Source organism: Crocuta crocuta, unplaced genomic scaffold, assembly GCF_008692635.1.
Source record: "Crocuta crocuta isolate KB4526 unplaced genomic scaffold, BGI_CrCroc_1.0 scaffold266, whole genome shotgun sequence".
In the NCBI taxonomy this organism is placed as follows: Eukaryota; Metazoa; Chordata; class Mammalia; order Carnivora; family Hyaenidae; genus Crocuta; species Crocuta crocuta.
In genome coordinates this window covers 7382651-7405213 of record NW_027531005.1, presented here as the reverse complement: position 1 = coordinate 7405213, position 22563 = coordinate 7382651, and the positions used below count along the sequence as shown (strand labels likewise).

Below are 22563 nucleotides of genomic sequence, written 5' to 3'. Positions count from 1 at the left end.
TGCTGAAGAGACAAGTAACAATACTGTATAGCACTCTCCGGTTAAACACTTGATTAGAATAGCCAGAAAGAAACCAGAAGAGGTTTCCTGCGTATTTAACAAGAATGAGCCTCCCCTAACTCCTGTCTTCAGTTTGAAACAGACTTGTAGGAAATAGCTCTCCATGTATCTCCAGATAGTCAAACCTCATTCTAGGAGATCCCATTTTTGCAAATTCACTTGCTAAAATTTATTTGTAACCCAAAATCAGTGCTCATGGGACTTTTTTAAAAAAATTTTTTAATGATTTATTTATTTGTGAGAGAAGGACAGAGCACGAGTTGGGGAGGGGCAGAGAGAGAGGGAAACACAGAATCTGAAGCAGGCTCCAGGCACTGAGCTGTCAGCACAGAGCCTGACGCAGGGCTCGGACTCACAAACTGCAAGATCATGACCTGAGCCAAAGTTGGATGCTCAGCCGAGGTTGCGCCACCCAGGTGCCCTATGGGACTGTTCTGATCATTTTTGGATGTGCACAGCAGTGAAAAAACTTTGCGTCTGCTGATGAGCACATTTCCCACCTGAGGCTGAGAAAGGTGCTGCACCGCCTTCTTGTTTCAGCTCTCACACCATAAACAGGTGTCCTTTCTATAGTGTCCTGGTGCTACGTTTTTCCTGTGTGTGTGCTTTCTCTTGGTGATTTTGTAGTTTAAAGTGGCCTCCAAGCAGAGTGCCGAAGTGCTGTCTAGTGTTCCTAAGTGCAAGAAGGCTGTGATATGCCTTAAGGAGAAAATGCATGTGTTAGATAAGCTTTATTCAGGCATGAGTTATAGTGCTATTGGCTGTGAGTTCAATGTTAATGAATCATCAGTATATATTAAATAAGGTGTCTTTAAACAGAAACATGCACAGAAGAAGGTTATGTATTGGTAAGTTGATAAAAATGTGATGAGAGTCTTGCAGGAATCTAATCCTGTGTTTCCCCTGGGAGCAATGGTTCAGGATTCGCTAATTCGGTGTTCATGGTGACTTCATAGAACAAAATACCACAAGCAATAAGAATCAACTGTATCTGTGTATCTCTGTATCTTTGTGTGTTTACATGTACTTTTTAATTTAGAGACGGTATCAAAAACCTGAGTGAGTCTTAAAAGTTGGTCAGAAAAATAAAGTATATACAGACATTGACCCATGAAATGTTTATAGTCAAGCTACAAATTCCTGGCAGTCAATCTAAGAGAAACATGATGAAAAATGAACACCTATACCAACTTACCATGACCTATACCAATGACCACCATGGTTAACCCTCTGCTTGCTCCCCGTGGGACTCTCCCAGAACTAGAGAAGGGTTAAGACTTTGGTCTTCAGATTGAATTCTTTGTGCCCAAAAGGATAGACACAGCACAGGGCTCAGCTAGAGAGGTCACAAGTCAAAAGACTTGGAAGTTGCCCCATCTTTCCATTGAGTCCAGCCCATGTTCTCCTGAGTACCTTTGATTGAGAAATTACCTTGGTTGCAGCAGCCATAATAAAAGGGGAAGCAGAGACTCACAGGCTACAGTTTTATCTCCCTCTGTAACCCAAGATGGATTCAGTGAGAGGACAGTGCCCAAGTCTAGAGATTTCTTTCCTCTGTGCCTGGCTGGGCCCAGGGACTTGTCAAGCCCAAGTTGGCATCTCTGTTGCAGGCAGGGAGAGGCTGGTAAGGGTGAAGTCAGCCTCTAAGAGAGTTGGCAGTGTTGACCTCAGGAGTGGCTACTAGTCACTGGGGTCTCTTGCAAGTGTGAGCCCTTGAGAGGTCGGCATCTGGTTTGCAGCATCAGAGGTGAGTTGTGAATTTGGGGTTTGCTGTGTGGAGTGGGGTATAAGTAGGAGCACCTTATAGGATGAGAGGGATTGTACCTGCCCGGGTATTTCATCAGCCTGTCTCTGGGGTTCCTGCCTCCATTCTAGCAATCAGGTACCAGAGGAATGATGCCAGGGCCATCAGACTTCTTGTCACGACCACATTGGCCCACCACAGGCTTCTCAGAACTGGAAGGAGGCCAGGAATAGGGACCCAGAGGTCCAGGAATAGGGGACCTACCTACCCACCTACAGAGTCAACTTGGGATGGATCTATATAGTATCTTTCTTTCTTTTTTTTTTTTTTTTTCTGACTCTAATAAACTTCATATCTGCTTATGGGCCAGACCCCAACCTCAGGCATCATTGAACTTGCATTTCCACCTGAAGGGTTAACCGTAAGCCTTAAGTAGGAAGAGGGTGTTCAAGAATAGGGAGAAGCCAAGGTCCTGCCTTTCTGGTCCTACCTCTTCTTCTTCTCCCCATTGCCTTCCGTATGCATGCCCAAGTCACCTCTGCCTACTTACAGGGTGTCATGTCCCCCACATTTCTCCCTGCTCTCCTCCCTCCCATTCCCTCTCTAACCCTCTGCCCTGGGCTGTGCTGCTGGCTCCAGCCCAGGCTTCAGAGAATTCCCAGGTATTTAGACATTCATTTTATTGCTTAATCGAGCCTGAAGCTGTTTAAATTAATACAAGTTTTCATCTTTGGCAGCAAAGGCTTTTACAAGCCCCTTTTAGCAGAAAAAGAAAGAGCTTGGGAGAGAATCAAAGAAGGAATCCACCTTCTTGAGGTGGGGGCACATCAGCTCCCACAAGGGCCGGCGGCATCAGGGCTACCCTCTTAGAGGAGCAGAGTCAGTACTGTCTCTGGGGTCCTGGGTCTTGGGGAAGCCCTCAGTGGAGGAGGCTCAGACGCCCTGAGCCCTGCAGGGGCCCCTGAGGGTTTTGACGTTCAGCCATAGCATAAGGCCCCACAGACGGGGCTGATGGTAGTGACTGCACCTTTCTAGTTGCTCCCTATCGGGAGCAGCCCCCTGCTGCGGTCACCGCACAGAAGTCCTCGTGTGTTAGCAAGCTCCCTGTTCTCATCCTTCTGCCCACCTGCCCCATCCCTCCTCTCCTCGCCTGGCTTTCATCCAGGCATTTTCATTACCTTTGTTAAGCATTAATTCCTTCAGCTGTACACCCCTCTCCCCAGGGATTGTCTTGCTTCTCCAGGGCCTGCCTGTCTTCCTAGAAGAGCCGGGGGTGGGTGGGTGCTAACGAAGAGTGGGATGTACCCGGAGCTATGTCTGCTGCTTATCTCGCTCCCGATCCTCAGGCCGCACTCACACACGCACAGGGCTAACGCAGACTCCCTTGCTTAAGCTAAGGGGAGCCGAGTTTACCCTAGTAGCCATCTGCCAAAAGATCCGAGAAGAAGGGAGTTTTGAAGTGCTTGGTCAGTGACGTATCTGTAAGGATGATTCTGGGGCGTCAGAGGCTAGAACGCATAGGTCCAACTTACAGAACTGAAGTAAGGGTTCTAAGAGGGTCAGCAGTGCTGGAGCTCCAATAAGCTCTTGCCCTTGTGCCCAGTGTGCTCCTGTCATGGGGTGTGAAATGCCCTGGCAGCTGCCCAGGGCCTCCCCCTACAGGCTGACACCCCCTTTCTCTGTTCCCCAGGTAGAGGTGGAGGTAGAGAGCATGGACAAGGCCGGCAACTTCATCGGCTGGCTGCACATCGATGGTGCCAACCTGTCCGTCTTGCTGGTGGAGCACGCGCTCTCCAAGGTCCACTTCACTGCTGAGCGCAGCTCCTACTACAAATCCCTGCTGTCTGCTGAAGAAGCCGCCAAGCAGAAGAAAGAAAAGGTACGGGTGTGGAATTGGGCCTGGTTGGGGAGGAGGGGGTACCACGCCAGAGCTCTGACTTCTCCCCTTCCCGCCCCTCCCCAATACCACAGCTTCCACACAACAGACTCGGGTTTTGACATCCCCCAACTGAGGGGCACCGGTTGGTGTTGGTCAGGAACACACATGACCGAGGGAGAGGCTGCCAGCTCAGGCTTCCTCAGCCCTAGGCCCACCTACAGAGCAGGTAGACCTGCTAGAGCAGAAAGTTATCTGGAAGGTGACCTTGGAGACATGAGAGGAATGACGGAGGGAGCCCTTGTGACTGGGGAGTCATCCCTTCGTCAGCCCCGACCCTTCTTTGGTGCCCTCAGAGCAGCCGGACGACCTACAGCCCACTTCTGAATTTCCTTCACATTGCCCTGCAGAGAGGCCCATTTTGGAAGCTACCCCAGGAGATGCATAAAGCTGTTAGGACAGCAGATTTATAGCCCATCAGTCTCTGCAGACACTGCATTGAAGAGACAAGGGGGGTGGGTTTGAAAGCAGCTTTTGGAAACAAATGGACGATTAAGGAACCCAGTGGTTTGGTGGTGGGAGCTGGGCCTGGCACCCCCCGACTCAGCCTGTCACCACTGACTTATCGCCCAGCCCTGATAATGGGGATAAATCAGCCGGCCACCAATTTGTCAGGGCTTCTCTGAGCTTGAGGAGGATTTCATGGGACAGCCGTGCTGAGCCATAAATTTGTTCCAGGAATAAACGTTTCCTTCCCCATGGGGCAGCCATCTGGCTTGCAACTCGCCTCCCAAAGTCAAGGCCCAGACACCTGCCAAAAGGAGTAGGGGGCATCAGGGCCCAGTGGCTCCTCATTCTCCTCCAGCCCAGAGCAGCCACCTCCTCACTGAGCCCTTCCCAGTGGTCTTCCTTCAGGGACTGGGCCCAGGGACTCCTGCCTGGATCTCTCTATGGCTTTTCTTCCCGTTCCACTGAGGATTGGGGCAGGTGACCAACCCTTATGGGAGTGGGAGAACTCTAGGATGTGGTGACCCACAAATCTTGGGGCAGGTGAAGGAGACTGTCCATGCCTTGGAGGAATAGGCTACCCCGAGGCCTCTGAGGAGGCTCCTACCCTTCCTCATCCCAGTTCTGCTCACAGTAAGCCCTGTCTTCCTAGAGTGATGGGGAAGCAGGCAGCCTTAGCCCCTGCCACAAGGGAGCTTCCTCTTTGATTTCCTGTTGGTGACAGCTAACCTTAGGACTGCCACCCTCATGTCCTGTGCCTGCATGTGGTGATAGGGCTTTGTGTGCAAAGGGCTGAACCTTCACCAAAGAACTAGCAGCTGAGGATTGGCATGGCAAGCACTGGCCTCTAAAGCTCAGATTCTGAAAGCATCTCTGCCCCCAGGCCCTGCTCCCTTAGTCACTCAGCACATGAGCCTCTTCGGATCTGAGTGATCCTCTCTTCTCTTGAGATTGGAGACCCCAGAGGGACCCAAGAGAAGACAGAGGGGAATCTGGCCTGAGGTGGAGGAATGGGTGCCTTGCTGGGTGTTATTCTGGGCACCACCATTTCCTACACGGTGGATTTGTCTGAAAGAGCCCAGGTTGTCATTTCACTGGTGCCAGATGATGATGCTGAGGAGTAATTACCGGTGATTAATCACTTACACAGGCTGCGTGGTTTTGTTCCAGTCCGATTAAAATGCAGTGCGCTACTCTCAGTGTGGGGGGCCTGCCTGCCTCCTGGGTCCCTCTCCCTCACATCCTGTCCTCTCCGAGGGTCTTGGCAGAACCTCGTATGGGATGCCTTGCCTCTTCTGACGGGGCTGGTTCCCGGGAGCACTGTGTGTGGAGCACCGCTGCCCCCTGAGTTGGCTGGACTGGGATGAGAGAATTTGGTAGCCAGCTGGAGGACAGTAAACTGCCTATGTAAGGTGTCCCCAGGACCTCCAGCCTTGCCTCACTTGTGACCTGTGAGGGTTGCCATAGCTGTTCAGAGACCGGCTCATGTGGCTAAGAGATCATGGTGGTACCTGTGAGCTAACCAAGGAAAGGTAATCCTGAGAGATTCTCTGAGACTGAGTTCATGCAGAAGTCTTTGGGGAACGTGATTGTGTATGTGCACATTTGTCAGTGGGTCTGAGGGAACCTGGCAAGGCTAGTTTCCCCTCTGTGAGAACTTAGCTGCCTCTCTGCTGGGCCTGATTCCTCCCTGTGCCCTGCAGACTTCTCTCCTGGTGAAGACGCTTCTGGGTCCTTTTCCTCTACAGGAAGATAATGCCGGGTTCCCCCCTCCTCCTCCAGGAATCCTGGGTAGGTCTGTGGACCAAAGAGGGAAACACAGATGGCAGGCCCCAGAACTGCCCTCCCTCCCCAGTACCCACTTTCTTCCCCAGCAGGGCCCCGGACAGGGCTGGGTTGGCCATTGATTGCCTTTTATTGACCTTGTCTTCCCCACTGCGATCTTGAAGGCCTCCACCACCCTGGCCCCCAGCCAGCCCCACCCTTGGAGCCTATTGAGCAAATATTAAATGGGATTTAGGAAAGAAGGCCTCCAGCCAGCGGAGCCTCAGTTCACATGCCCATCTCCTGTCAGGAGGAGGATCTGGAACTCCCTGGGGAAGGAGTACAGGAAAGAGGGAGGGCCAGGGACGGGCAAGGACAGGAGGCGAGAGCCTATGCTCCTGACCTGGCCCCACAATGTCCAGAGGAACTGGCAGAGCAGCAGTAGAGCAGATAAGGGAGGAAGGAACTGCCTCCCTTGCCCATTCCCCCACCTAGGTCTAAGGCCAAGGTCATGGAGGAGTTACCAAGGCGCCCCGCCTCAGGACACAGTGCCATCCTGGCCCCCAGCCTGACCACAAACCCTACCATGAATCAGAGGAGCTGGGAAAGACCTTTCCACATGAATGCAGCCCGGAGGTTGTCCCAGAGCAAAGCAGAGCCCTTTTGGGTAGGTCCCCCGGCACCCTTAGGCCCTGCTGCTTAGACCCGGTTCAAGCTTGTCTCCACCAAAGGCCAAGAGCATTCCCAACTCCAGAGTCCCATCCTCTGCTCGGCATCTTGGCCATGCAGGTCCTTCCCCAGCTCCTCCATCTGCCCAGAGCCTGGAGGAGGAGAACCATAAGGCACTGATTCTATGTGTACACAATTACTGTGCTCTCTGAAGGGGACTTTGAGTTTTCTTTGTCTTCCCCACCATGGGTCCAGAATGAGGAGCATCCTCCCTGGGAATTCCCCAGAACAGTCTCCTTGTCAGGGATTTGAACTGTGAGAGGGATAGGATGGCTGTAGGGAAGTGGCACTCTCTGGCAAGTGTCCACCAGTGTGGCTGTCCCCTCTGCCCCAGTTTGTAGAAGGGCAACATAAGTCAATATGGGCAAAACATGCCTCGTTCTAAGCTCTCCGCTGATTGTCTCCTTCCCACCAAGAAGCCACCTAGCCAGGCTGGGTTTACTGGCTTGCTGCGGGCCACTGGTGGCCAGGTCCCAGGGTATAAGTGGTCATCTCCATCCCCCAAGGGAGACCTGCAGGGCTCCACCGTTCAAGGGGCCAAGCCAGCGCTCTCTTAGAAATGGAATTCCTTTATCTGAGAAGCAGCTCTCCCTGTCCTACCGGTTGGCAATCTCATGCTTCTGGTGTCTTCTCACCTTGGGAGTGAGTGGGGTACACTCTGATGTGGCCCTGCTACCAGTGAGCTGTGGAGCCTTGTCACAGGGCTGGGCCCCGCTGCCACCCTCCTTCCTTGTGGGAGCAGGAGGCCTGCGGGCCATCCCTGAGGCTTCTGTTTGCATCATCCATGACCTCGAGCTTGTTGCCTGCCTGAGCCTGCCAGCAGAGAGCTCCGCTCTTCTCCCCAAGGAGGAAGACTGATGCTGTCGCCCAAGGCGCTTTTACTGGAGTCATTAGCAGCTCCTGCTCTCCCCTTCAGTCTGTCCCCAATTCACCAATACTGCTGAGGCACCTCCTTCCCCACAGCCCAGGGGAGCAAGGCAGGGTTCCAACGGAGCCCAGACAGCTCTCAGCCTAGGGCCGAGCCTGTCTCTAACTTGCTGGCTTAACGTGGGAGGGGAGGGAGCAAGAAGAGCAAGGTGGGTGGGAGAAGGGCCCACTGCCTAGGGGTGGAACAGAAGGAAGGCTGATGGATTAGAGGGTAGGTGCTGGCCAGTGAGGGAAGGTGGCACTTGGCTTCCACTCATTTGAGGTAGTATTGGCATTCCTGTGGCTCAGGGAGAGTCCCATCGGTTCTTGAGCTGCAGAGGTCCCAGAGCGGCTAGGACTGGCTAAGTCGTCACTTCGCTGGGGAACTTTCCCCTAGCGGGCCCCAGGGAGAAAGTCTACCTCAACAGGCTGTGAGCCTTGGAACCGGAAGTAACTGTGGTTGTCCCCCAAAGTGCTCCCAGCTGTCTGTGCCATGGCCTCCAATGGGAGAGGCCCTTTCACAGGGAAATCCAAAAGCTAGAGACCCCTTGGGCCAGGAGTCTCTGATCTAACTGATCTAGTCCTGCCATCTGCCTCCTTTCCTGTGGCCACCAGTCCTGGGCATGTGGAAAGCAGAGGTGTCCAGACACCAGTGATAAGGGGGTAGCTGCAGCAACTGGTGCTGGGAGAGAGGTGGGGGCGGGGGGGACCTGTTTGGGTTAGAGTCTGACCTCAGATGACAGAAGGCAAGGCCACTATTACGTGTGGCTGGTAGAGGTTTTGGCCCTGGTGACATCTCTCCTATCCCCCTCGGCCGTTCCCTGGCAGTCTCCCCCAGGCTCAGCCCCTGTTGCCCATTCCAGTTCTCGGGGCCCTGGCCTCCCCATCCAGTGGAAGAATGCTCACACCACATGAAAGGCAGAAGCATAGCCTCTACAGGTGTGACCCAAGAAGGGTCAGTCATCAGACATCCCTGTCCTTGGGCTCTTCCACATGCCGTCCAGGGATCTGCATGTCAGCTGACTGATTCTGCGGCCATGTGGCACAGCCCACAGGCTCCAGGGTCCTCTTCCCTCTTGCAAGGAAGAAAAGGAGTTGCAGGAGGCCCATGGCTTGACCAAAGTCAAACAGCAAATTAAAGGACAAGAGCCTACATCTCCCACCGATAGCCTTTCCTACCACTCAGTGCTTTCCTCTCTCTAGAGGCCCAGTCAATGCCAAAATGTCCCCTTGACGATCTCTAGCACCTGGGTGCCTGGGTTCAGATCCTGGTTCTGCTGCTTCTAGCAAGCCTGGGTACCTCTGGTCCCTCCTTTATAAAATGGGGGTAATGTTAATACCTACTCAAAGGGTTGTCATAAGGATTAAATGAATTAATACTTGGAGAATGTTTAGAATGGCACCTGGCACCTAGTATGCATGTGTTTTTGGCTAATACTTTTATTACCCCTTGTTCTCGTGTGGCTGTGGGACTCCATGTGGGGTGCAGTCCCTCACCCCCTCCGACTGGACAGCCCCTGCCCTCTCCTGCTCTGACAGGCTTCACTGCTGGGATAATCTCCTGGCCGCAGGATTGGACTTGACGCACTGTCACATCGAATCAGCTTCTGAGCCGCTGCAGCCCTGACAGTGCCTGGCCAGGGGAGGAAGAGAAAGGCGAGGGTGGAGGGGAGTGGCCCGGCTTCTGAGCTGGGGTCAGAGCAACCTGCTTGAGGTGAGGACGGAGGAGTTGCTGGGACATGGCATTCTTGAACAGTGACAGGCCCTCCCCTCCGTCATCCAGGGCTGTCACTTGGAGAGCCTCAGGAGTGCCATGGCCCTGGGCAGTGCGACGGCCTAAAGAGTTCATAGTGACCCCAACTGAGTGATGTCAGAGAGGGAGGTGGGGTCCCAGAGCCACTGCAACGCCAAGGCTCTCATACTCTGGTTTACATGAGGATTGCCTGGGAGTCAGCTTTGGTTTGTTTTACTTTCTCTGGGTGTAGTTATAACAGACCCTAACTTGGCATACCTGCATGGGGACCCAGGGACCAGCATTTTTAATAAGCTCCCCAGTTGCTTCTGATACCTGCCCGAATTTGAGAACTGATCTATCAGAAGAATTTCAGGGCACTCTCCTTACCCGCACAGACTATAAGAAGCCTAGGGGCTCAGGCCAGTGTGATGCGAGTGTCGCGTGATGACCCCCACGCTCCTTCACCCCCGGGGGTGACCGCACTTGCCCAAGGACCCTTTCCTGGTCCTTTTTGGCTTTGCTTCCTAACCCCCATCCCCCCTGTCCCTTGCTGCCCACACGTGCAGGTCTGGGCCCACTACGAGGAGCAGCCCGTGGAGGAGGTCGCGCCCGTGCTGGAGGAGAAGGAGCGCTCCGCCAGCTACAAGCCCGTGTTTGTGACCGAGATCACTGACGACCTGCACTTCTACGTGCAGGATGTGGAGACCGGTGAGGACACTAACTCCAGAACCCCCTGTGTTCAGTGGGAGGGAGGGACACAGCCCACACGTTCTGGGTACCTCTCCCAAATGGTCTGTGGCTGCTCCCCATCCCCTGGGACCTGTGTGCTGCTCTGGGGCTCATTTCATGTGCCGCAAGTGAGCCCTGGCGTGGGCCAGGCTAAGCAGGTCCTCTGAGGGCTGGTGAGGTAGCCTATCTTGTCCAGGTGCTATTCTGAGATTCTCAGGAAATTGTTTTGCTCTCGGACACTCCTGGCTGGGCTGGGCAGGGGATTTGTAGCCCTCAGAGTCTCTTAGGAAGCAAAGAACAGATTGTCTCTCTATGCGGTCAGGAAGCACAAACCAGCTTCACTTAGCCCTCCGCCCCCTCAGCTTCCTTGGGAAGGCGGCAGGAGGAGAGGCGCCTGGGCTTTTTTTCTCTGGGTCTTCTCCTTATCTAGAGGGTCCCATAGCCCTGAGTGGTAGTTGCCATGGAAACCAGCCGCGCTCTAGGGAAGTCATCCCCGGGCAGTCTTTCTCAAGGACCCTCCCTCTCCATCCTCCTACCTCCTCCTGCCTTCAAGTGCCGTACACTGTGGCCAGGGTCTTCTTGGCAGAGACCTCAGGCTTCTGGAGGAGAGAGGGCGGTAGAGGTCACTCACGGTGGCCCTGTGACCCCTCCGCCTCAACTTCCTACCTCCACTCCTTTTGCTCTCTCTACCCTGACCTCCCTTCTCTCATTGATACCCTGTGCGGGGAACCATTTTAGTTGAGGGTGAAGGAAGATGCTTTGAGAGCTGCCTCTGGGTCCAAGGAGCCAGATCATTGCAAGGCAGAGGGGCCCAGAGATGTCACCGGCACTCCAGGCAGTCCCGTGGGTGGCAGGGTGCGGCTCTGCCAGGCCCGCTCCAGATCACCAGCCTCCTGTCAGCCACTTCCCCTCTAATGATATTTCCCAGGCAGCTGCTTCTGTGGCGATGTTATTTCACCAAGAAAAGCCAACCTTGCCGAGCCTGGGCTGGCTCTACTTGGGAGGGGGAAAGCCAGCAGGAGGAGAGGGGGGCCGATGCACCCTCAAGAGTAGGTTCCCTCTGAGGCCAGCTGCAGTCCTGCTGTACATTTGCCCAACATTGCCAGCTCTGGGTGGTGTAACAAGGAAAGGAGTCTTTCAGTGGTGGCCCAAGGAGGAAGGACATCTGTTTCTGAGCACAGGAGCCAGAAAGGATGGCCCTCAGGAAGTTCGGGGGAAAGGGAATTCAAAGAAGGCCCTGCCCAGGTGACAGCAGCTCCCTGGCAGGCTCTACCTGGTCTCTGGATCCTGTGAGGTAGGACGCACCCTGAATAAGAACAGATCCCTGAAGTCTCAAGGGGATAAAACTTGAAGTTCAAGGCCTTCAGGCACGTAGTCTCTGTAATCTCAGAGGCTTCCTGTGCGTGCCCTGTACCCCGCTGGCTGTCTGCGCAGCAGTAGGGAGTCAGGACCCTGTAGCCAGTGGTGGCCAAGGCAGAAAATACAGAACAAAGGAAACAAGGGGGAAACCATGTATTCTTGGAACATTGGAGAAAGGAGTGAGGCGCTTGTTGGCACGCCACCTGGAGGGCAGCAGTGGGTTCCAGAGAAAACCCTGACCTCAGTTGGTTCCATAAACTCCATGAAAATAAACTTGAGCGTGTACAGCCTCCCTCTTCTGAAACCTTTCATCCTCTCTTGGGGGACATCCTCTTGCCCTGTCTCTCTTCTCTTAATTAAAGCCTGCCTTCAGGAAGGATCTAATGAAATGATGAAAGCATTGCCATTAGCTGTAAATGACCAGCCAGGCTCTGTGCAAGGACCTGTTTGCAGGAGGCAAAGTCTGTTTCTGTTGCCTTGGAGCAAAAAAATAAAAAATAAAAATAGACCACCTATAGAAGGAATTTGTCTATGTAGAGGGTTTGCTGCTGAGTGGGGGAAGGGCAACTGCTTCTTCGTCAAAGTCCATGTTCTGAAACCGAGGCTCATGAGTGCTGGGAAAACAGGCTCTGCAGAGGCCCACGAGTGGACACGTCCTTGTGTGCATCCTCAGAGAGCGCATCTTCAATACAGTTGAATTCTAAGCACCCTCCTTGCATCAGGGATTTACTAGACCTTGCAAGAGGAAACAGAACCATGTGAGCAGTGGTCTGTGCCCTGAAGGAGCTCACGGTGTAGCGGCAGGAACATAAACCCAGACAGGGAACATATAAAGCCAACTGTGACAAGTGTGCCAACAGCCAGCGTGTGTTAGGCACCTGTTACAGTGTGGCTTTGGGCCCTCAAGGCGGAGAGAAGAATCCCATACCCACACCACACGAACCTAGCTGCCCTCACCTCAGACCAAAGGGCACAGCGGGGTTCCGTGCAGAGCTAGAATCGGGGCCAAGAGGGATGGGAAGGTAAAGCCACTGGGGACTGGTGCTTAGCGGCATGGGGTTGGGGGAGACACAACAGGAAGGAGCAAGAAGGGAACATGAGAGGACCCCAGGTGTTGCCAAACCTGGTAATGACCGGCTGTGACAGGCAGCGGGGACTCAGGATTTGGGAAAGACCAGCAGGGAAGGAGACTCTCTCCCCCAGTTGAAGAGGGCACCGAGTTGGGGCGGGAGTTTGGAACCCCAGCCTGGCAGTACCAAAGTGTGGTTTTGCACATACTTCACATGGTGAGCAAGGTCAGAGTAGCCAAGTTCGAATGTACTAAGATTGGGCCCTGCTCCCAGAGCTCCTCCCCATCTTCCTTGGCTCAGATTTGAGGTTGTGGGGGCCCCATCCTCCACTTCCATGTTTCCCCCTAGGAGACCTGGCAGAGTGGCTGCTGTCAGTCACCACTTCCGTGACCCAAGCCCCTGGCAGGAATGGGGTGTAAGCTGGCCTGCTTCCCCCCCAGAACGAGGCTGGTTGGCTTTGCTTCACACCCCCATGCTTTCTCCGCCTCCTTAAGCAGAGCCCAAAGAACATTCCCAAGGGCTTCCACTGCCACAGCCAGTGGATTGGAGAGCTGAGGTTGGAGGGAAGACTGTGTGCCTCTGGGGCCCAAGGTGTCAGCAAGCCCCTGTCCCGTTTTTCAAGGCCGCATGAGCCTCTTGAGCAGAGGCCACAGAGGACTTCCCTATGGAATGGGGCAAGCCAGTCCCACAGGCGACCTACAGAATTCTACATCCTGCTTGCTGGCCAACCCCATCTAGAGAATATGGCATCCAGGCTTCACTCCCTCTTCCTCCCCTCCAGGCACTCAGCTAGAGAAGCTGATGGAGAACATGCGAAATGACATCGCCAGCCACCCTCCTGTTGAAGGCTCCTATGCCCCCCGCCGGGGAGAATTCTGTATTGCCAAATTTGTAGATGGAGAATGGTAAGCCACTTGTACCTGAGCAGTGCAAGTCTTAAACAGGAGCAGGAGCAGGTGTGTCCTCAGGGCACAGACCCGCGGAGCTACCAGGTAGACTTCAGGCATTGGCCTTAGCCACCTGGCTTCACTGGGCCATGGTTGTTGACCTTGGCCAGCTCTCCAGTGTGGCCCTCTTCGTTGCCTGCAGCCCATCGGGGGCCTATGATTTTCCTGCAGCCCAATCAAGGCTGTGGAGTCTAGAAGCGATGTCTCTTCTCCTGATTCCTGGGAAACCCTGTCGGGGGAACCCTGGCTGGTTGGCTGAGACTCTGACACTTCCCTTACCCCACACAGGAAAAATGATGTCACATGGGGTGGTGAGGGCGGAGGCTGGTTCTCAGTGAGCCCAGACCAGCCACCCAACCCTCCACCCGGGCTGTCTGGGACATGAGCAGGAGCACTCACAGGCTGCAGGAAGGTCACTGGTCTGATCTACTAAGAGTAGGGCCCATGGCCTTCCCTGGGTGACGAAGTGACTTGGATGTGTTCCCTGCTGTGGCCTCCCAGACAGATCTGCCGGCTAATTACAGCTGCTGTTTAGTGTGCTGGGTTTAAACAGCAGACATCAATCTAGTCATTAGTCTTGTTGCTTTATGCCCCAAGGACACATTAATCTGCTCCACATGCTCCCTTCTCCCTCCCTCTGCTCCCAGCTATGCTCTGATTCCATTAGATGGTGGGCACAGCGCCCCGAGCCTGGGCCGTAGTGGAGTCTGATAACTGCCCTGTGTGACACCCTTGGGTGTTCATTCTGAGCCCTGGGCAGGGAAATGGTGTTCCCTGGCCCTGCTATCACTAAGGTTCCGGGGAGGCCAGACTCTTCAGGGTTCTCCCCTCAGCTCCTCCCGCAATGCCATTGCAGGTACCGCGCCCGAGTGGAGAAAGTCGAGTCTCCTGCCAGAGTGCACGTCTTCTACATTGACTATGGCAATGTGAGTGTGGGAGACCAGGAGGTGGATGAGTAGGCAAGGGAGGGGCAGCAGGCAGCTGCCAGGGGCCATTCAGCACAGTAGTCCCCTAGATCAAGTCCCTCTGACCTTTCAAAGGTCCCTCGGAGCTTTGAAACCACTTGCTGACAGAACAGTGAGCATGTAGGTATGGCTACTGTTGGCGTGACAGGTCACGGGCCCCTGAGTGACCAGGCAAAACTTAGGTGTCTGGTTAGAGGTTTTTTAGAGCTGAGGAGTCTCCTTTCCAGGCCCCAAGGATGAGTGCCCAGCCACAGCCACGGCTCCTCGTCTTCTGCCCAGCCTCTCTGAAGAAGGGGCCCGTGGAGACCCTCCACACCCCATGGCTGCTGGTCCTTGGGCTTGACTAGGTGCTTGTGTGCTGATGCCCAGCTCATCCCCAAACCAAGGCTTTCCGGAAAGGGACAGTCACAAGGTGGCTGCACCTGGCAGTCTGTTGACAGTTCTGGGAGATTCCCTCTGGGCACAGCAGCAAGCAGGAGACAAGGTTATAGTTTAGAACCATGCCGCTCCTGAGCTGTGACAATGGTCACCTGCTTTCCTCAGGGACTAAGGTTGAGAGTCCACGAGCAGCAGCAGCCCAGAGTTGGGCTGTGCTCCCAGTTTGCCACCCGGGGATACACAAAAGAAGAGGTCCTGCCAGTTGTGGGACGGTAGGGCCCCTTGTATTGGTGTGCTTTCCCCCAGAGTGCCCCCTGGCCAGTGGGAAAGTATTCAAGGAACCCATGTCCCAGAAGTAAGGCATTGGAAAAAAACAGAAGTAGAGGTTAGATACCAGTTATCAAATTGATTACTTTAGTAGAGGCACCAGGTGTGCCAACACCGGGCCCAGGGTGAGATGGTGTGTCACGGCTCCACCTGGAGGGACCGGCGGGGCATGTCCCCCAAGCCATCACTGACTGGATAGGCCTGTGCACGGGGCTAAGTGGAAGCGAGTGGTGGTGTGGGGACGTGAGTTAGAACTCTCAGAGGCCCAGGCACCAGAGCTGTCCTGTGAGAGAAGGGGGCGTTGAGGGTGTAATGTTCTTGGCCTGACGTGTCCTCTACAGAGAGAGATCCTGCCATCCAGCCGCCTGGGCGCCCTGCCGCCGGCCTTCAGCACTCGTGTGCTGCCTGCGCAAGCCACAGAGTACGCCTTCGCCTTCATCCAGGTGCCCCAAGACGTGAGTCTACACATCTCCCTTTCTTCCTTCCTTGCTTCCAAAGAATGTGTCCAGTGGCCCTCAGCCACTGATGGGCGGCCTTCACAGGCTGACAGGAGAAGGTGGAAACAGTGACGAATGGTCTCTTAGTGACAGGACTTGAGAGATGGGAGCGACCAAGGAAGTTGAGGGAAGTTGCCACAGAGGAGGCCTCGGAGCATCTGAACTGGTTCTTTAGACGGATGGGCCCAGTGGGCCAGGGCACTGTGGGCAGCGACTAGTCCACACGGTTGAGAGTCAGGGACCTTGCGGGCAGTGGCAAGAGATGACCAGGGAAGGCGGAGGGGTCAGGGCGGTATTTTCAGCAGAGGTGTGACATGGTTCAGATCTGGTTCTGAAAGTTCCTTCATGGGGCGTTGTCAGACTGGACAGAGTAGCGGGAGGCAACTGGGAAGTCCAGGCTAGAGACAATGACAGCCAGACCGGGGCCACACCCGTACGGGCCAGATCTCAGCGCCATCTGGGGATGGGGTGCAGGAAATGTGGAACGGAAAGTGACTCGTCTGCCTATGTGTGGCTGTGTAGCTGTCGGCCAAGGTGTGGGGACAAGAAGGAGCAGATTAGGAGCCATGGGAGCTCCAGGTGGCTTTACAGTGTGCCATTTGGAAAGCAAGAAGTCCTAGAATCACAGATTCATAGCTAAAAGCATGGGCACCTACAGGGCGAGCATGTGGAAGGCAGGACAGGGAGGAATGTGAGCCTGGCAAGTGCTGGCCTTTGGCAGTCCAAGGACAAAGAACCCGAGGCAGAATGTGCATCCAGAGGGGAGAGCGTGGGCTCGGGGTCACAGAGCCACCCAGTTCCCAGATGCAGGGAGCCAGTCTGCAGTGTCCAGTTCCCCAGGGAGGTCAGCCTAAGGCTTGGCGGGTACCCTTGGCTTTGGCACCGAGGGAGGTCCCTGGTGCTCAGAGCGAGCAGTCTGAACAGCCTGGTTGGAGCTGCTACCAGATGCCAGGTGTGAAGGAGCAAACACGAAGGTGAGCAGTGTGCACCATGGAACATTTCTGCCTTTTTGTGAAATTTGCTGAAGGGCAGAAGAGAAACAATAGGAGAAGAGGGTGACAAAATAGGTCAAGCGGTAGCCTCTGAGGGTAGGGAGATTCGAGCGTGGAGAGAGCCCAAGAGGCCAGTGGGTGCACCAGAGCAGGGGCCGTGAGGGGTCAGTGTGCTAGAGCGCCATCTCGCAGAGTAGGGGATGACAGGAGCCAGGGCAGCCCGCAGAGGTTGGTTTGGGAGGGTCAAAAGCCACTTTTTCTCCGAGACACAAGGCAGCGGGGCAGGGTCCAGGGGTGGGGTGACAGGGCTGGGACGTATGCAGGAGGCTCGGCAGGGAGGGAAGGACAAGACCAGGAGAGGGGGCACTTTGTACCCCAAGGCCGTTTCCTTCCTGGTTAGAATCCGAGCAGGGAACGAGATGGTGGCACCTGCTGGACACTTGCTGGGAGGTCCACAAGCAGGATGTGGGGTCCCCGTGGCTGTCTTTCAAGTTTACACTTCTCTCTCACATATCTGCATGCATCTCCGCCCCAGGAGGACGCTCGAACAGACGCCGTAGACAGCGTGGTGCGGGACATCCAGAACACTCAGTGCCTGCTGAACGTGGAGCACCTGAGCGCCGGCTGCCCGCACGTCACCTTGCAGTTTGCTGATTCCAAGGGGGACGTGGGGCTGGGCTTGGTGAAGGAGGGACTGGTCATGGTGGAGGTGCGCAAGGAGAAGCAGTTCCAGAAAGTGGTACGTGATGTGGGGTTGGGCCGCTGATGTGGGGGCAGGCTGCTAGCGTCTCCCCACGACCGTCACAGAGGGGGCTAGAGGCTGCAACAGCCAGCCAGGGAGCAGGGAGCCCTCCATCTTGCTGCTCCTGCTGGGGAAAGATAATGGATTTGGGTTTGTTGGGGTTTAAAAAAAAAAAAAAAAGCTAATTACATCCCAAATTAATTGGCTACAGGCTTGGCTGAGAATGCGGCTGTAAACTCGAGTGAGGGTGTCCCTGCACATGTGCCCCCAGGGGGCAGGCTGGAAGGCCTTGCCATTGGTGGCCTGGAGAGGGCCACAGCCTGTCACTGCCTCTCCCTTTCTCACTTCCTTCTCTCTAACATACCACTGCCGGGTCCATAGCCAGCTCCTTGCACACGGGGCCACCTGCAGCTGGACTCGGCTGGGATGGGGCCCCAAGGGACTCTGCCCCTGCATCCACCCGGCTTGTCTGAATGGCCGCCAGGGTTTGGAGCCCGGCCTGAGACTCCCGATCATGAGATGAGTTGAGCGCCCCCAGCCGTGCTGGCTTCACGGGGTGGACTGTGAGGGGCTGGCGGACACCTGGGAACCACCTGCACTGGGTTCGATGCTGATGGCTGGGAGTTGGGAAGAGCACCTCTGGAGTCAGGGTGGGTGGCTGGGAAGCATGTGCCCTCGTGCAGTACCCGGCTAAGAGGAGGGATGAGACCTTCAAATGCATGTTCCCCTCCTTTGTGCCCATTGTTTCGCCTTTTCCCAGGCCTCTTTTTCTCTCCATCTGGGTCCCTGGCACTGGAATTACAGGGCAGTAATTCATTTGGAACAAGTGTCTCCTCTGGACAGAAGCGTGACACCCTTAGTCCTCTCACTAGAGACCCCCAGTGTCGTGAGATTGCCTTGGAAGTTAGCATAAGTTTCCCTATAGAATTTGGAGAGATCACTGTCCCCCTGTGAAGCTACCCATAGTATCTCTGGTATCTAGAACATTCCTTCGCCCAGTATCTGAGATAAACACTCTACATGTGTTCATTCATTTATTCATTCTTTCAGCAAGCATTTACAGAGGGCCTACGTATCTCCATGAATAAGAGGCACCATTTCAAGCATGAGTTGACAAACAGTAACATATATACTAGATCAGTGAAATTAAGTGTTAGGAGATAAATGCAATGGAAAAAGAGAAGATAGAAATAAAGGATCAGGAATGTGTGGGAAGGGGTGACTGAAATTTTCACTGGGGTGGTTTCATTAAGCTTTCATTGAGGCTTCGTGAAGAAGGTGATCAAAGCCCTGATGGAGCAGGATAGGTAGCCAAGTGGACCTGAGGGGAAGAGCATTTCAGGCAGATGGAACAGCCATCACAGAGTCAGGGAACAGCGAGGAGGCCAGGGTGACTGCGCGCTTCGGATCTTATTCTCAGGGAGCTGGCCATCCACTGAATGGGAAAGTGACGCAGAGTGTACCTGGGCAGTCTCCAGGGTCATTCTGGCTGCTCAGTTGCAAATACCTGTTTTGTGACCTCCCTTTCTTCCCTTGTCCCTCCAGATCACAGAGTACCTGAATGCCCAGGAGTCCGCCAAGAGCGCCAGGGTGAGTTTTTGCCCCTGGGGTACCCGGGGGAGCTGAGGAAGGAAGCTTAGCAGGGCCCACCTCCCTGACAGTCTTTCTGTCTTCTCACAGCTGAACCTGTGGCGCTATGGGGACTTCCGGGCTGATGACGCTGATGAGTTTGGCTACAGCCGCTAAGGAGGGGATCGGGTCTGGCCCTCAGCCCCGCTCACACCAGTACCTCCTCCTCTGCAGGGAGGGTGTTTTCAGCTCCAGACCCCAGATCAGGGGTGTAGATTGGGTCCAGCTTTGCTTCAGTATTTGGAAATGTCTCATGGGCTGGCATCTGGGCTGGGGGTGGGGTGGGTGAGCCGCGAGGCTTTCAGGGGGCAGGCCACTGTCTTCTGAGATGACAGGCACTGACATCCACAGTCTCTCCCAGCCAATTTTGTGTTTTTATTCGGAGGTTTTTTTGTTTTTTTTTTAAAGTTATCCTCAAATCAGGAAGAAACATGAAAGACTTTGTCCCAACATAGGGCATGATCCTGACACCCAAGGCCAGCTGCCAGCTGGCACCCCACTTCTGTCTCAGATTGCCCTTCTTTGCAGTTCTCTGTCCAGCCGTTGATTATGTGATTCCTCTGATACGTCCATCCTCAAATGCCAGCGTGTCTACATCTGCCCCCTACCAGCCCTTCCCACTTCTGTATTTAAAGCTTTCGAGGCCCAATAAAATAGTACCTGCTGTCTGCAGCCCTTATTGGTCATGGTGGAGTCCAGAGCCTGCAATCTCGGCAGCCCCTGCAGGAGGAGACTTGGGCACACGAATAACCCCCGACAGAGTCATCTACATCCCCAGCCACAGCCCTGAAAGCACAGCCAGCCGGGAAAACAGGGCAGTTCTTCAGAGTCACAGGCACCTCCTAGGGCCTAGGAGGCATGGTGCCACCATCACCGCCATGCAGAAGACTGCACATGGCTGCCCTCGAGGACCGTGGAGATTTAGAGCAGCTTGGCAAGCTGTGCCCGGTACTGGCCACACATGGAAGGCCAGGCTTCTCTCACCAGTCCCCTGCAGAGAGTCACTGGTACTGTGCTTTGCCAGGTTCCGCCAGAGCCCCAGCAGGGGAGAAGAGGGGACTCTTTCCCTCTCCTGCTGTGCCGGGGGTACAGGCTAGCACCACACAAGCTGGCACAATGTGGGTTCAGGTTGGGGGCCAGTGCCTGCCCAGCTCCCTCCACGGTGTGTGTTCATTGGAAAGTGGATCCAGAAGACCAGGTCGGTCCAAGAGGGGTCATGGCTGTCCGCTGAGCAGATCTTGTGTCTCGAGGTTAGCGCTTGCGCTGTTTGACTTAGTGAGATTAGCCCCATGTAGAGACCCCAGGCCACTCCGAGCCCCCGAGGTAGGAGGGAGGCTTGAGAGCAGCCACTGCGGTGTGCAGTGAGGAGCCTGTCATGCTGCTCAGGGGGTGCCAGGGAGAGAGTAGCTGTGTGACGGGGAGGTCACCACTACCAGCTATTTCCCATGACTTCATATAGCCCGTGATGGGGCCCGAGAAGTCAGGAAGAGTGTGAATGTCCCCATCTGTCCCCACTCCTGGAGAAGCTGTCCTGCCCCAGCAGGTAAGCCCAGTCCCCACGGTCGCACGTTTTCTTCTCCTGCACCATGGAGGTCGGTCATGGAGAAGACAATGCCCGTCTCACCCATTTCTCTCCCTCCTGGAAGGGTCGAGAGCTGGGCCAGCGTGTATTACCCATGAGCACGATCAGCAGAGGGGTGAGACGCCAGCCCGCCCTTTTGTAAAAGGGTCTGAAATCATCTCACTGTCTCCACAGTTGCCTTGGTTACATCTGTGCCCAAGGATAAACCCTCCATGGTTCTGTGATTGAAATGCTGCCCGAACCCTCCCACTTCTTTTCTTTCTCTTCCAAAGCTGGTTTAGACAAAGGTCAAGCCATTCACCAGGCCTGAGGGCACTGCTGCCACTTCCTCTCAGTGCTCCTCCCTGTCACGTCTGTTGAGTTCCTGGGCCCTGTTGTGGGTGGGGTAGGACTTAGGTGGGGCAAGCCAGCCACCCAGCATGCCCAACTTCGGGGCGCACTGGGAGTGTGCAGGTGCATCAAAGGCTTTTTGCCTTTTGTCTGTAGTCGAGACCAGTCAGCATCAGCACTTGGGCGAGTAGCACCAAAACCTCCCCAGAGTTCCTTCCCCTGCTGGAGTTACAAAACGTGTTCCCCCATCTGCCTCTCGCTTGAACACCAACACCTCTTGAGCACCTATTATCCATCCGGCCACCCATCCAGCCTGGGTTAAGACCCGGGTGCCGGCATAACGTTGGGTCCGGTGGGTGCCAAGGCTGTGTCCGTGGACTTGGGGGACACGCGACGCCAGATGTGGAGAGTGGGCGGTGCTCTGGGACAGGCTGAGCCCCCCGCCCAGTGACCGGGAGGGTGTCACAGAGGAGGAGGGCGGCGTCGAAGCTCACGGGTGACAGGAGAGCAGCGTTGCTAACCTGGACAGGCTCCGGGAGTTTCCCGTCTCGGAGCGCTGGTGCTTCAGAGCCCAGGGTTTGGACTAGCCACCAGGGAAGTATTGCCACCCAGGACCCTCCCTCGTGACCCTCCACTACCTTCTCCCTGTCAGCTGGCAGGGCCAGTAGGGAAGGCAGGGCAGGGGTGCTGGGAAGGATTTGTGCAACTGGCTCTACTTTATTTATGGTTTTGATTATGTCTGCATCCCAGGGAGAGCCGATGGACCCCTTTCCTTGCAGTAGCCCGTGTTGGGAAGCAACAGGGAGGGGCTGGAGAGCTGGTGCCTCAAGAGTGGTTATTGATGTCCTAATTACAAGAGGATGCTAATTTAATTTGAACCTAATTACAGTGCACTACCCTGGGTGGCATGTGTTTTAATAATTAACGTCCTTCAGATGCGTAGGAGTATAATAATATTTACACTGGGTTGGCTAGCAGCCTGGGGAGGCGGACTGGGGGCCCATACGCCACCCTCCCCCCGGACAGCTTGGCTGCTAGCAGGTGGGGAAGATGACATGCAAGTCTTGGTTGGCTAGTATCTTGTCATCCTTCCCAGGGAACGTGCTTGGGCCTCATCTCCAGCCACTTCCTTGACCCAGCAGGCTACTCTGCTCTGTGGGGTTCCAGGCTGGAGCCCTGAAATCCATGGTGACCGTGACTGTGACACCAGCCTTCCTTCCCACCCCAGGCTGAGCCGTGCAAATGAGGGCCCCATCTGCCTTCCCCTGCCTGGCTGGGCCCATCCTGGGGAAGGGCTTGTTTAGGCAGGAGGAAAGAGCTGCTTCGTTTTTCCTCCTCTTTTTATTGGTAACACGTAGAAAGAAGTACACATTCAGCAAATTGCCCGAATTACAAGGGTACTGCTCTGGTTTCCACAAAGTGAACATAACCTGTGCAAACACACAAATCAAAACACGGAACATCACCTGCCCCTCCTAAGCTTGCTCTCAGTCACTGTCACCCTCAAAGGCAAACCCTCTCTTGACCTTTATCCCAGTAGATGTTTTGTCTGTTTTACCGGTTGCGTTAATTAGTTTCAAGTTTGCCTGGCTTTACATTTTTCATATGCAGAGTCCTGCAGAATGTATTCTTCTGTGCCTGCCTTCTCTCCCTCAATACGTGTGTGGGCTGTGTCCTTGTTAGCTTCGTTTTGGT

General features: G+C 54.8%; 1 protein-coding gene across 1 annotated transcript in view; it reads left to right on the top strand.

The window, feature by feature from the left end:
* SND1 (staphylococcal nuclease and tudor domain containing 1) overlaps nt 1–19628 on the top strand; it is a 417734-nt gene extending 398106 nt beyond the window's left edge. The window contains exons 17-24 of the mRNA XM_077770770.1: nt 3495–3683; nt 9888–10029; nt 13261–13384; nt 14283–14352; nt 15438–15551; nt 17121–17324; nt 18873–18917; nt 19008–19628. Coding sequence (XP_077626896.1) covers nt 3495–3683; nt 9888–10029; nt 13261–13384; nt 14283–14352; nt 15438–15551; nt 17121–17324; nt 18873–18917; nt 19008–19073 — 954 coding nt within the window. The 3' untranslated portion in view covers nt 19074–19628. The remainder of the gene's footprint in view (nt 1–3494; nt 3684–9887; nt 10030–13260; nt 13385–14282; nt 14353–15437; nt 15552–17120; nt 17325–18872; nt 18918–19007) is intronic.
* The last annotated feature ends 2935 nt before the right edge of the window (nt 19629–22563 follow it).